The sequence below is a fragment of the Lepidochelys kempii genome, chromosome 8 (assembly GCF_965140285.1).
Source record: "Lepidochelys kempii isolate rLepKem1 chromosome 8, rLepKem1.hap1, whole genome shotgun sequence".
Lineage (NCBI taxonomy): Eukaryota > Metazoa > Chordata > Testudines > Cheloniidae > Lepidochelys > Lepidochelys kempii.
Genome location: NC_136387.1, coordinates 93,911,454 through 93,924,888, shown reverse-complemented (window position 1 = coordinate 93,924,888; position 13,435 = coordinate 93,911,454). Strand labels below are relative to the sequence as shown.

The 13,435-nt window shown below is 40.8% G+C and overlaps 1 protein-coding gene across 22 annotated transcripts in view; it reads right to left on the bottom strand.

Moving 5' to 3' along the window:
* The window catches only part of DAB1 (DAB adaptor protein 1), a 677,908-nt gene that overhangs the window by 17,988 nt on the left and 646,485 nt on the right, over positions 1 to 13,435 (bottom strand). For 17 of the 22 annotated variants that reach the window (XM_073357549.2, XM_073357567.2, XM_073357566.2 and 14 more), the window contains 4 exons: positions 9,930 to 9,986; positions 5,569 to 5,631; positions 3,610 to 3,718; positions 246 to 794 (listed from right to left, as the gene is read on the bottom strand). In XM_073357549.2, coding sequence (XP_073213650.1) covers positions 246 to 794; positions 3,610 to 3,718; positions 5,569 to 5,631; positions 9,930 to 9,986 — 778 coding nt within the window. The remainder of the gene's footprint in view (positions 1 to 245; positions 795 to 3,609; positions 3,719 to 5,568; positions 5,632 to 9,929; positions 9,987 to 13,435) is intronic. The other 5 variants (XM_073357571.2, XM_073357575.2, XM_073357574.2 and 2 more) reach the window with 3 other exon arrangements.

Genomic DNA, 13,435 nt, shown 5'->3' with positions numbered 1-13,435 from the left:
TACTGTTTTATTAAAAATTAAATTTTAGCTTTCAACCTTTGAAGTTGTTGATTTCAATCGCCTCTGTAATTTGTAGCTTAAATCATGTTTCCCTAGCTCCAGGATGCCACTAACAAGCTTGATCTTGCATGAAGATACAAAGCTCACGTGTAGTCCAACATAGTACACCAGAGAAAAGGGAAAAGCTTTGAGGAGACGGTCACATTTGAGGAAGAGACTGTGACTGGAAGGATTTGGGTACTTACGTGAATTTGTAGATGGCGTTGTAGAAGTCACAGGAGTCAAATTTAATTGAGAGATGTCAAAGTCATCACAATCATCTGCATCCTGTGCCATCCCGACTTTGTTAAAATAGCTGGAGAAGGCCTCTGAGGTACAACTGAGGGAAGGCTGGTCTGGTTTTCGTGATGGCACTGGCGGAGGCTGAGCCATCTGGAAATCTTTGAACATTTCTTTTCCCATTTTCTGTCTGGGCCTGTCTGTCTGTGGACTTGATCTGGTGGAATCGCTTGTGGGTGGAACAGTAGCTATGGGAGCAATGGTACCTTGAAACATGGCTGCTTGTAAAGGCATAACAGTTTGTGTTGGCATGAAGGCAGTTGGTTGGAACTGACCAGCTACAGATGGCCATGGTTGCTGGGTAGGAGAAAAAATACCAGGTTGGCCCCATGCTATTGGCTGTCCTCCCTGCATCACCTGAGCAACTGGAGGCTGAGCACTCATGGCCAATTGTTGTTGAACGAGGGGTTGCTGTCCCCAGAAGGAGGGCAGGACAGCTCCCATTGCAACATAACCTTAAAGAATAACAACAGGATTGTTTTAGCGCATGAACATGAACAGCAAGAGGATGTGGTACAGGAAACACTGTTAGTCAAAAATACACAGACTGTGTCAGGAGTCACAGGGACTTTTACCAATTTACATCACTTCCTTAAATGTGTCAATCCTGTGCTCTTGGCAGGTGTGCAAACAGTTCAATAAATAAAGCGTAACTGGACTGACTTTAATAATAATCCTCATCCCCACTCATTAGGGAAAAAAAATTATTTCCCTCCTCCTCAAATCACATGAATCCTCCCCCTTCCCATAAACTAGAGAGAAAAGGTGGCATGTTGGAACACAGTTTGCCTTGAAAATCAGCTAACCTGGGTTTTGGTAGACGAAAGAGTAACGTGAGCGCCAGAGCAGAGGACTCCTCTCAAAAAATGCCATCTTGTGTAACTCTACCCCACTTCTATGCTAGATCCGCAGAGAACAGGAGTCTCTTACAGCCTCACTAAAGAACTCTACCTTGTTAGCTCATGCTATAGCAGCTCATGCGTTTTGCTCTGGAGGTCCCTGATTCAATCCTTAGTATGTTGGCCCAGATGGGAGCCATCAAATTTACCGTTCCGGTTCAAGCCAGACGACGGTTAGCTCAGGGGCCTGCTTTGATTGCAATTGCTACTGTATCTCATGATAATAGAGGTTTTCTCTGAGGGAGGCAGGACTCAAACCATTAAGGCCTTTGTAGAGGAAAACCAACCTTTTAAATTGCACCCAGAAATGGACACAGTGCAGATTATGAAGCACATGGGCTCCCTCTGAGAAGCAACCCTAAGTAAAGGAATGGCTAAATTTCAAATAGTTCATGTTTCTTAGTGGTCTTCAGGCTTGGCACTAAGTAGAACACTTTGCAATAATCCTATCTGAAAGTTACAGATAACTGAGGCAAGATCTATAAAAGATAAAGGCATAACCTCACCAAATACAGATGAAAAAGCACACTTGGCTACTTCAACACCCAGAAGCTGCTAAGCATGCATGCTATGAATTAAGAAAACATACTTGAAAAATTAGAGGTATGTTGTTTTGTATAATAGATGCCAAAAAATTGCGCTGGGTAATAGCTTATAATGAAAACCTTCTAGCTAGGGGAAAGAGTTGAATATTAAAAACTGGAGTCATTAAAACATTCTAACTTTGATTTGACACTGCTCAGACAAAACTTCCCTGTCAAACTAATGGGAATCTTGGCTGAGTCTGGACTGTATGACTAGACCTTTAGTTTGTCATTTACAATTAAAAAGAAAAAAAGCAGATGAATCCAACAGAGTTTTCGACTGTGTTTAATATAAAAGGATTTCTGAAACTCTACCCTGAAAACCTCTATTAAAGAAGAAACTAAGTGACAGCGCTTATGTTTTACTAATACAAAATGATGTTATATTAATACGAGACCCAAGTGCTACATTAATAATTTTAATTTATTGTTAATATTTTACAATGTGGGATCTCTCTTTCCTCTTCTTTTTACTGGTATAGCAGTAGAAAAGAAATCTTTCCTTGACCTATAAGTTTTCCTTACCCTGCTTTTACCTTTTACTTTTGGTTTATTTCTGGGTTTATTGCAATGCAAACTGTAAAGGAGTAAGACAGCAAAACAAAAATCATAAGCAATTGATCTTGGAATCATTTAGCCAAGGAGAACAATAACATAGCTGAATATGTATTTCAACAAATGGTTATGACGGGGAATGTGAAGTAGGAGCCTCCGCAACTTTGTCAGAGCAATGAGGAATTTCCCACTCCATAACCCCAAAACACAGCATTGTAGTTATGACCTTTCTGACGAAAGGACACTGGAGGGTACTTCTTTGGAAGTACATCAGAGTTTTCCATAACCAGTTAACAAACAGGATCAAAGTGCTTATCTGGTTCTATTCCATGTATCAGGTATGTTACTTTCAAGTGCTAACATAATAATGGAACATTGATACAGTAAAAGATTTCCACTGTGTTACATTTCAGGACAGATGATGCCGTACATCATAGCACTGAAGGTGCTAACCATCCAGAAAACTACTGTTGAATGATTCAAGACACTCCTTTTTCTCCTTCCCAAATGGGACGGAATGAGCTGTTTTTGCAATGCTCCCAGCCCCTGGCAGACCAGAGAGCAAGACCAGAAGTCAAACCCACATCTCCTGCATGTCAGTGCAGAATCTTACACAAACTCTGAATTTTGAGCACTTTGAGGAACATAGCAAAGCCTAGCTGAAACGTCACACTTTGGCTACATGGAATAGCTTTAAAAATGGTCACAAATTTTTCATGTTTCTTGCTGTGCCATCATTTACTGTACATAGTTCAGAATGTCTACAGTTATTACTGGAAATTCAAAGCTAAATAACTTTCCCTCTCCTATTACAACAATCGCTTATAGGTATGTAAACTATATACTTGAACTTCCAGAGACTTTTTAGTCCCAGATCTTTCTTTACTTCATTAGATGTTAGCAAACTCAATATACTGAAGGTTCGACTTGGTACTGATTTGGATTTTCTTTGTCCTGAAGTACAGTACTGTAAGACATTACTGTAAGTAAGTACATTACCGTAAGACAGGCTGTACTTTCACATTTCTATAGTGGAAAACTTTTTTTTAACCCTTATGTTTTGGACGTTGAGACATAAAACAGAACAGATACCTGAGTTCCACAGTTTAGTTATTATTTTCAAAATATATTATTATATTTAATATATAATATATATATATAATATATATAATAATATTTTCAAAATAACCAGCCCTAAAATTAGTCTTTAAATAATCCTATCGGGTTCTTACCTGAGGGTACAGCAGCAGTGCTGAAAGGTACAGAACCAAACGTGTCTGTACTAGCAGGAAGTGACTGGCATGAAGATGGGATAAAGGCATCACCTGGAGTTGCAGGAGTCTACAAAATGAGACAGGAATAAAATACAACAGTGACATATCAGCTACTGTTTCTGCCATCAGCAATCGGCATGCACTGAGGTGCCACATCACCTTTATCTCCAAAAAGAGAGATGCAGATGTAAAGAAGCAGCAGGAAAAAGATCATCAGCACCACAAGACAGAAGACAACAGGAAAAGAGAGAAAAAATACAGAACTCTTAGGCCATGAAGAAAAAGAACAATATAACTTGCATAATCATGTATCATGTGCAAATTTCTGACAGCACCTGTTTCTTAAGAAATAGAAGTCTGTGATTCTGAAGCTTAATAGTTTAACTGAGGATTGATGTAAACAACAGACACAGAAAATAATGCAGAAAGGATTTTAAACCAGGGTGAAATTACTGTATTACAGAAGAATGATTAAATATTGCTCCAGTTCATCAATAGGCCTAGAGGCAAAGTCCTGCATGTTAGAAGAAGACTGGTCCCATTGTTAAAGATAAGGATTAGAAGATGGGAGATCTGAACTCTCTTCCTAGATGTGCCACAAAATTCCTTTGTTACCTTACTGCACAGTGCCTCAGTTTCCCTATCTGGAAAAGGAGAATATTAATATTCCCCTATGTCACAATCTGTTTTGAGGCTTAAAAATGAACTGGAAAAATTCTCTATTTCTACTTTATAATGAAAACAGCTTGTTTCAAAGGCTTCCATCTCCTTAAAGTAACACACACATTTTTGTTTTTAACTTGTTTTTAGGTCCTTCTTCCCTCCCTTAGCTGAAGGACTGGGATATGATCTTTGGAGGTTCCAAAGAGTGATGTCATTCAAAGCTGTAACCACATCTGATGCTCTCCTTCCCAAACAACTGAGTTTTAGACAGAGTCCCACACAGCAGATGCCACTGCTAAACGGAAGTGATGGGAGCTGCAGCTCAGGTTACAGCCCTGTATGACATCACCATTCAGATCTCTATTTAAAAAAAAAAAAAAAAAAAGGTTGAGGCCATCCTTGCACATCACAAAGGAGCAGTGCGATGGGGTGTTCAGCCTACACAAGGCCTGAAGGGGTTGTAGTGGCTGGGTAGGCCAATTAACTGCACTGGCTGTATCTGGAGGAAGAGACAGGGAGCAATGAGGATTAATTAAAAAGGAAGCTCAGCTGCACAAGAACAGGAGGGGCCTGCATAAAGCCCAGTAGCTGAGAGGACAATGGGGCTGCAGAGAGAGAGAGAGGCTGCAGTCACTGTTACAGTGACAGATGGCAAGGGAGGAAATCGCCCAGGGATACACGGTAAGGGCTAGGACCCGATTACTTGTTGTAGAGTCCCTGGTCTGGAACCCCTTGTAGAGGGCAGGCCTGAGTTCCCCTACCAGCTACGGGGGAAGTGGCACCATTAGGGCAGTGAAAGAGAAGACTGTGACGGACAGTGGGTCCTGAGAGACATTGATGCATGTGATTTCCCCGGTAGGGGAAAACCACAGTGACCGGACTGGGGGAATCAAGCCATGAAGTGGGAGCAGTTGAGTCCTGAGAGAGCAAGACAGGGGGTGACGGTGTGCAACCGCAGGAAGAGGCATCAGCCTGGCAGAGTTAATCCCCAGACGTGGTCAGAAGGAGATGTGCCAGCGGTGAGTAGAGCACCCCGAGACAAGCAGTGATTGGAGAAAACCATTTTTTTTCCTTTTTGAATATGTTTGCTTCCTAGTTCACCTTTATTTCACTACTGTTTGAAAAAACACTTTGAAATCCTTCATTTTGGAGTGCATGCTACTCACCCTCCTGCATTTCTAGACATGGCTACAGTAAACCTGCTTTTTACCGGCCAGGTAGAAAAAGGCAGGGCAAGTTTCCCTGGGTACTTACTGGGGGAGAGGTTACATCAGGAGGAGTGGACATGTCCCCAAAAAGCTCTAGTTGGGTAACAGCCTGCAAAGAGAAGAATACATCTGTATTTATCCTTTAAGGAGAATCAAGGAAGAGGGTGCCTGAGACTGTAAACAAGTAATGAATTCATATAATCTATCCAAAATAAAGCTATTTATGCCTTGATTGTCCCCTCCGTGGGGACGGACTAGGCCCTGGGGCTGGCTCACAAACCTAGAGGAAGCTCAAACAGCCCCTGGGAAACTCTCTTATGGGGGATCCACCACAGAAGGGGATAGGGTAGAGAGAAAGCATCCACAATGGGGCTATATTCTCTTTCCCCTCTTAGCTTCACTGGGCACAGGGGATGTGTGTATGTCCCATTGCCACCCAACCCTTCCACCATGGCCCCATCTCTGATCTCTCAAGCCCCAGACTACAACCTCTGTGGGGTCCAGGGGAAGTGGGTCGAATGTTGCTATGGAGTTGGCTGAGGCCCCACCTTCCCCATGGGATGAGTGCGGCCTGCACGAGCCCTAGGCGATGAGAGGAGACACAGTTAGGCATTACCACTGGATAGCTCTAAATGCTAGAAATGTTTTACCAGGGACTCCATTTGGAGTTTGGTTTTGAAACAGATCAACCAAAGAGGTCTCTCTCAGTTGGACCAGAAGGGGGAAAACCCATTCATAACATATAGCAGCCTCAGTGGCTGCATAAGCAAAGTATCGGCCGAAGCTCAGACTCAGCACTCACAGAGATGAATTTACACTGGGCAGAGCCACTAGTGACATGGAAACCCAAGCAGTTCTGAGGAAGCCTTGCTTTGACTGTGTCTTCTACAGTACACAAGCCAAAATAGCATGAAACTTGATAGTGATCAAGTATTTACATCTGCCATATAATATTAATGATTCCTCCTGCACCAAACTTCTATGAAAGTATAATTTAAGTATTTTGATCAAAAAGAGCTGCTTGAAGGTATTTAGGTACTGATCGTAAGTGGGATCAGTTGCTGCAGTACTATCCTCCCAAAATTATTTGTATATTTAATTTTTAAAGGAACTTATCACATTTCCTGTTGTATTGCACAAAGTCAGATTACTACTGTATCTGTGCAGTGTGAATTATTGTCCCATTATGAAACAGCCTAGGAAAACAAGATGACATGATAAATTGATGAGTATTCAGAGGAGTGAAATTTATACACAATTAATAGAGCTGGTTGAAATTGTTTAGGTGGGATACTTTTTTCTTTCTGAGAAATAAATTTGCTGGAAATGAAAATTTTTGTTCCTTTCAAAATTTTTCCAGTTTTGTGATGAAAACATGAACCTTCCCAACAAAAAAATGTGTGGTATTTGATTTTTTTTCATTGTGAAACTAGAAAATTCCTGTGAAAATTACCAAAAAAAGGCAGGGGGAATTTTTGTTACTTTAATTTTTTCCCCAAGGAAAATACTCACCATTTTCTGACTAGCTTTAACAATTAATTACTGGTCAAGATTCTGGAGTCAAATTGCCTTCCCCCACCAACCTTATAATTTAGACCAGGGATAGCCCCTGTTTCACCCAACCTCTGAAAAATATCAGGGTAAAAATCTTCATAGTTTCATTTTAAATTTATCTATAGACACACCACTTTGAAGGATTCTGGTGGGAATCCAAAGCTCTGAGCAGCTCCCAGTTCTGACAGTAGTTCTTCCAAAGCTTTATCCTGTATCCTTTATTCAAGTAAGTAACCCCACTGAAGTTATGGGAGTTTTCAGTATAGATTATTCGACAGGCAAAGGTTACAGAGTTTGGGCCATAGTTAAAACCAGAAAGAACCAAAATATTCGGGAACTCCAAATGGTTCTGAGAGCTGAGGTATCCATGGAACTTCCACTGCTCTCCACCTAAAACTCCATGCATGGGAGGTAACAGAGCAAGTAATAACACTTAGGACTTGCATAACTATGGGTGCTCTCCATCAGAGCCACGGGGCAGATGTTGGGGGACTCAGCCAATGGCACTGCACATCTGTTCTGTCAGGGGTAGGGGCCACTGAAGCAAGAAGCCAAACTGGCAGAACAGTTCCTAGCTTCACATGGAAGAGTTTAAAATCTACCCCCTACTTTTCTTACCAAAGGGACATTACAGGGAATGCTCAGAGGGGAATTCAGTGAGGTTTTCCTCCTTTCCTCCACTTCTCCTGTGGCTTCTTCTGGAGCCCAAGAACATGAAAAATCAGGCTTTTAAATTTTAATGGGATTGAACATCCATCTTAACTCTGTTTCTTGTCCCATCCCCCACTTTAGGTGGGATCACAAGGTCTGGAGACAACTTTGCAGCCCTCTAATTCAATAGGAGAGTTGATGATAGGCTTGGAATTCTGCTGAGTTCTAAATCATATAGGGCCATGGGAGTAGCCATGCTTAGCACTTAGGACAGTTGGGCTACATTCTATTTTCTGAATCATCTTACATGAAACAAAAAAAGAGGGCAAATGTTAAAGGTTCTCCTCATATCATCAGCTCCCAGCTTTTTGCCACGAATGATCTTTTAAGGAGGAAGGCTACTAATTCAAAATGCAATAGTTTGAGTGATTTTTATATTTTTCTTATATATGTATTGTTTAAAAAAGAGGCAACGCTACAGTAAATTAGACACTCTCTGCCTTGAATTAGTCTAGCTGCATTAATGGCACTCAGCCTAGGAATGAATTATTTCACATCTCCTCACATTCTGTATTGTGTTAAATAGATCATTTTGTGTTTTGGTGATATGCTAAGACATTTTCCACTAAAGGTCTATATTTCCTTTCAAGAGTGTGAGTGTAATTCTTATAGTCATGGGAATGGGATTTACGCATGTATATGGGGAGAGGATTAGCCCCCTTCATTTTTTAAGGCTGCACTTATTTTCTTGGGTACTAATAGAAGAACTATAGAACTAGTCTCTCCAAGAGAAGAAGCAGATCACTCTAGTACCATGCACAAAATTGCTAACCATTTAATCTTAGCAATGTCTAGAAAAACCTGAATAATAATGATACTCCTAATTTAATCATTTCAGATGAAACTTCATGCCAACCAGCTGCCACCAATGGCTGCGGGGGTTGTGACAATAGCACAGAGTCACTTCCTTCTAAGAACTCTAAATTGCTGTAAAGCTTCTGGCTAGAACCTCCCCCAGCCTCCTCTTGTCTGACTTCCTGCTAGCATTCTAAAGAAACTGTACATGTCCCTTCATAGATGAGACTGTGTGGGTTTTCCCTGCCCACAGGGAAAGATCCTCCAAGCCTTCCTCTCCCACCATAAGGGAGAGAAAGTGAGAAGCAGAGCTGCCAGTGACTGCAAGGGGTACCAGGTAGTGAGACCGTGTCCTGCACTACCCAGGTTGTCAGCCTAGGGGAAGAGTCTATGTAGTGGGCGAGGGGCAGAAGTTTTGATGGAACCCTTATCCCACGATTCATATTAATGTAGCCTAATGTAGAATAATCTACATTAATGAATCTACATTAGAATGAATCCCATGATTCATATTCTAGCCTAATGCAGAATAAGTATAACTGAGAATTTAACACAATGATTCTTTTTGAACTCAAGGTTTCAGCATTTAGTTCAACAGCAGCAGGTCACATAACCACTCTGTGACTGTCACTCTGTAAAATGGAGATAATGATACTTTTCAAAGTGCTTTAAGATGTGTGCACCTGTGGAAATTCATCTCAGATAAAACTCCAAGGAGCTCACGAGAGCCTCTCTGATATCACAGCGATGGGGACTATATAAACCGATTGCTGGATAGAGCACTATTGAGTTGCCATTACTGTTTATGCTAATAAGCCCTTCTACATGGTGACCCCAGAAAAAGAGCAATATATTGGCATGACTGCAACTTTGTGTACAACAGATGCTAGAAAGCTATGTCAGCAAATGTAAATTGTAATTTAGCGTGAAAATAACTTTTGAGGATACTTGTTAGAGAAGCTTAAACTGCAACATTTGAATCTGGATTTCAAATCCCACGAAGTCTGGGATTGTTTGGATGAGGAGTTCTAGTTCTGGATCCTTGCTAGGGCTAAATTCTCTACTGGTCTAAACGAGTACAGCTCTTTTTACATAAATGGAGTTTCAGACATTGGCAGACATTTTGGCAGCTAATCTTTACCTTTCATTGGTTTTAAACAGTTTCACTTTCTGGGTCACCAAACAGATGAATTTTCCAACTATATAATTTCTTTTTAAATTATCCGTACTTGGCATTAGCTACATTCTGGTGCAGCTAAACCCAAATGGAACATTTTCAAATCGCACTAATTCTAGTGGTGATTTCATCTACATTTCCCTTTTGTATTTTTAGTGTCATAACCTTACCTGAGTGACTGTAACAAGATTTTCATCAATATCCAGCAATAAGTTTCCATTCTGCAGCTGTAAAGCATGATTTATGACAATGAAATGAATGATTTATGAAAATGACATGAGTTCTGAGCATGACAATGATAACCTCCATAATTATTGACTTCCCTATGGAAACGAAAACCCTTTCAGTCTTGTAGCAAGCTGCTGTACTCACCTCAAAGATAACAAATCACACGTTTAAAAATGGTGCATTTGAATGCTGCTAACATAGAGTGCAAATATACACGACACTTGCCTGTAGGACACTCTTGTACAACGCCAGTTCTGTCATGTATAAGGCTACATCAGTGCAGACATTAGAAACAGTTACTCTTTAAGGGATTTATAAGTTTAGCTATAAAAATTCATTATGGTGCCCGCTCCTGCTCCCATTGAAGTTAATGGGAATCTTTATTGACTTCACTGGGGGAGGGAGTTGGCATTCTCAGCTAAACAATTTGATAATATACATGTGGGGTAAGAAAAGGCTCTAAAAGCAAATAATATATGCAGCAAAATACAGTGTCTATTTAACTAGGTAAAACTATGGGTTTTGAAAAGTGTATTTATAAATTAATAAATGCATATCTAAGATTACAAATACCCTTTCTATAATCTGCAAGAGAATATTTTTTAAAATGGTGGTATTAATGAATCCAAGATAAATCCAAATCTACAGGGTTGTGTGTAAATGTATGTATAATGGAATATACTAAAAATCCCACTGTTAGCTATAAAAATAATAGCTGATCACCTGACTTAAATGTCATCAGGGGACTAAATTTCAATGTGATAAACATAACTGTTTTAAAGTGGGAGGGGACAAATCAGAATGATTTTTGCAACATAGCGAGAACTACAAGAGCAAATGAATTAAAGTTTAATCTGTGCTCCGTTTAAGAGTGGAGGGGGCCAGAAGATGCCATTCCAGGAAGCTGGAATAACAAAGGCCCAGGAAATGGGCTGACAGCAGAAGAGAGCCAGGAGTCCTGGGGAATTAGGAGTTGGATGTAGGGGAAACCCCAGAACGCTATTCCATTAAGGGCCCGAGATCAGGAGCCCTGTCATGTAGGATTGGACAGGACTCCCTTCTTTTCCAGTCAATCGGGAGGAGCTCTCTGGAGGAGGGCAGTATATAGACTGCTTTCTCCTTCAGAAAAGTAAAGACACTGGCAAGAGAAGGAGGTCAGAGCCAGAAGGCTAAATTCCAGGGAGAGACAGCCATGAGAAGCAGCCCTGTGAAGAGCAGGCTGTGGCTGTGAGTGGATGGCAGAAGAGCCAGAGATAAACGTGAACCTTTGGGCTGCAGTGACAGACTTTATTGGTGGGGCAGTTTGGAAGTGTTTCCCAGCATTACACCAGCCCCAAGCAGAAGGCAGTAGAACTTCTAAGATGCCATGGGGGGAGTTTGTAAGGAAAGAGGGAGCACCCAGGGACAGCTGCTGCAAAGGGAATTCTGGTCATGAGGGACTGCTCAGGAAGTGGCAGCCCTGTTACCTGATGACAAACCCACCAGTCAGCAATTCACTGGAAGTTTAAAAATAGCCTGAAAGGGTGGTTCTCCTGTGTCTCTGATAATAAAATTTGGGCAAAAAGTAATTTCAGATGAAGAAAGTATGACATATTATATATACAGGGCCCAATACTGTAGACTCTGTATATGAGGAATTCCTACTGAAGTTAAGGGAAGCATGAAATCAGGTTTAGGCTATTAGCCCCAGAACCTCACTATAAATCCAGAAAGCATTCTTGATATAAAAATTGAAAGGCTTAGGCCTTGAATAAGGACCTCAGGCTTTAGCCAACAGATTATATTTCTTGATTTTGACCATCACTTCACCTAGTCATCTCTCCCAATTCTTTACAGGTTTTACAATCATGGTAGTTCTGAGTCAGATTCTGCCCTCAGCCATACTCCTGCACCTACACTGATTGCTCTGCAAAACCATTTGAAAAGTAACCATACCATAGCATGGAAGAAACACGTGTGCAGCATAATAACAGACCATTAGTAATAACTTGACAGTGCTACAGTGGGACATCCCTGAAAACAGTTTGCCTATCATGTCACTGCACATCCCCAAGTGCCCAATTATCATGTCGCACTTGGACTACATCCTCCATCAGTTCACGTTCAGCATCACTTACTGTTGAGCAGAGACTTCCAAAAGGTGAAATATTAGTGTCTATTAGAGAGAGCGCGGGAGTGTTCAATAGCAACTTCTCCAGGGTTGCATTAGTGTAACTGAGGACAGAATTTGGCTTATTGAGTCTTTCTTTGGTTAGACATTTCAATACAAAAGGATTTATCTTTATCAGCGAAAGTAAACAATCCTCTCCCACTCGACTATATAAAAAAAGAGAAATCTGGAAAGATGCTTGGTTCCTTGATCTTTCTGTAGAATTCCTGTCTCTGTGGATTTCTCTGTGTCGTGATGTAAAAGCTGCCTTTAATTACTGGAAAATGCATCTTGTCTTACATGAAAACACCGCCACAGCTTATTCAGCAAGGAAAACAAAAGTCAGCTGTAACCACTTAGAGGTGGGCACTGGAAATACTATTAATCCTCATATCTTGGTGGTATTAAACCTTATAGTGAAAGCTGAGTCTTCCCATGTAGACATATGCTGTAGTCTTTTAAACATTAAATATTTAAATCTGGCTTCTTAAAGCAGGCTTTAAACCACTCCAGCTGGCAATGAAACTTCTTGTGACATTTTTCACTCTTCAGTGGATACAAGGGAGCGGAAGGTGCATTATACAGAAGAAAGCCTAGAGACTATGACTACAGAGTTATGCAAGTTGTAGCTTTCATACACCTAAATACAAGAAAGTCACTTCTACACTTTATCTGTTGATGCAGTAGGGGTTGGAAAAGTACTTTGTTGTGTTTCTTGAATTATTGCAAAGATATAGATTTACAGTAGAAGAACTCTGAGGCAGGGACCCCTGTATTGAGGGGCTGGTAAAACACCTTGCAAACCTTGCTACAGAAATAATAGGCCAGGTACTCAGCTGTTGTTAATCAGCATAGCTCCACTGACGTCAATGGACACATGCTGATTTACAACAGCTGAGGACCTAAGTTAATATTTCTGTACTTTGATTATGAATGAGACAGTAACAGTGATGACTCAGGAATCATGGTGTTGAAACTTCAGAGGATGAAAGGAGAGGGAGTGGTCAAAAAGGATGAATAGTGCATGGCAGCTCATCTTATTGTCTAATATAGAGTTCAGTGGGTTAAAATGACAGAATAAAGTACTGTAGGAAGTACAGTAATTAACCAGTAAGGAAAGTAATTTACTTTTTATTTCTTCCTTCTTTCCTCTTAGTGGGTTCTTGAGAATGTCATGAGCACTCCAAAGAGCAGAATATCACTCAGCTAATTCAAGCTGCATAGGTCTGATAAGAGGACAGATGCTTGACACAGCTACTTGTTTGCAAGGGTGGATGTTGAGTCTGAAGGCGTCTGTCT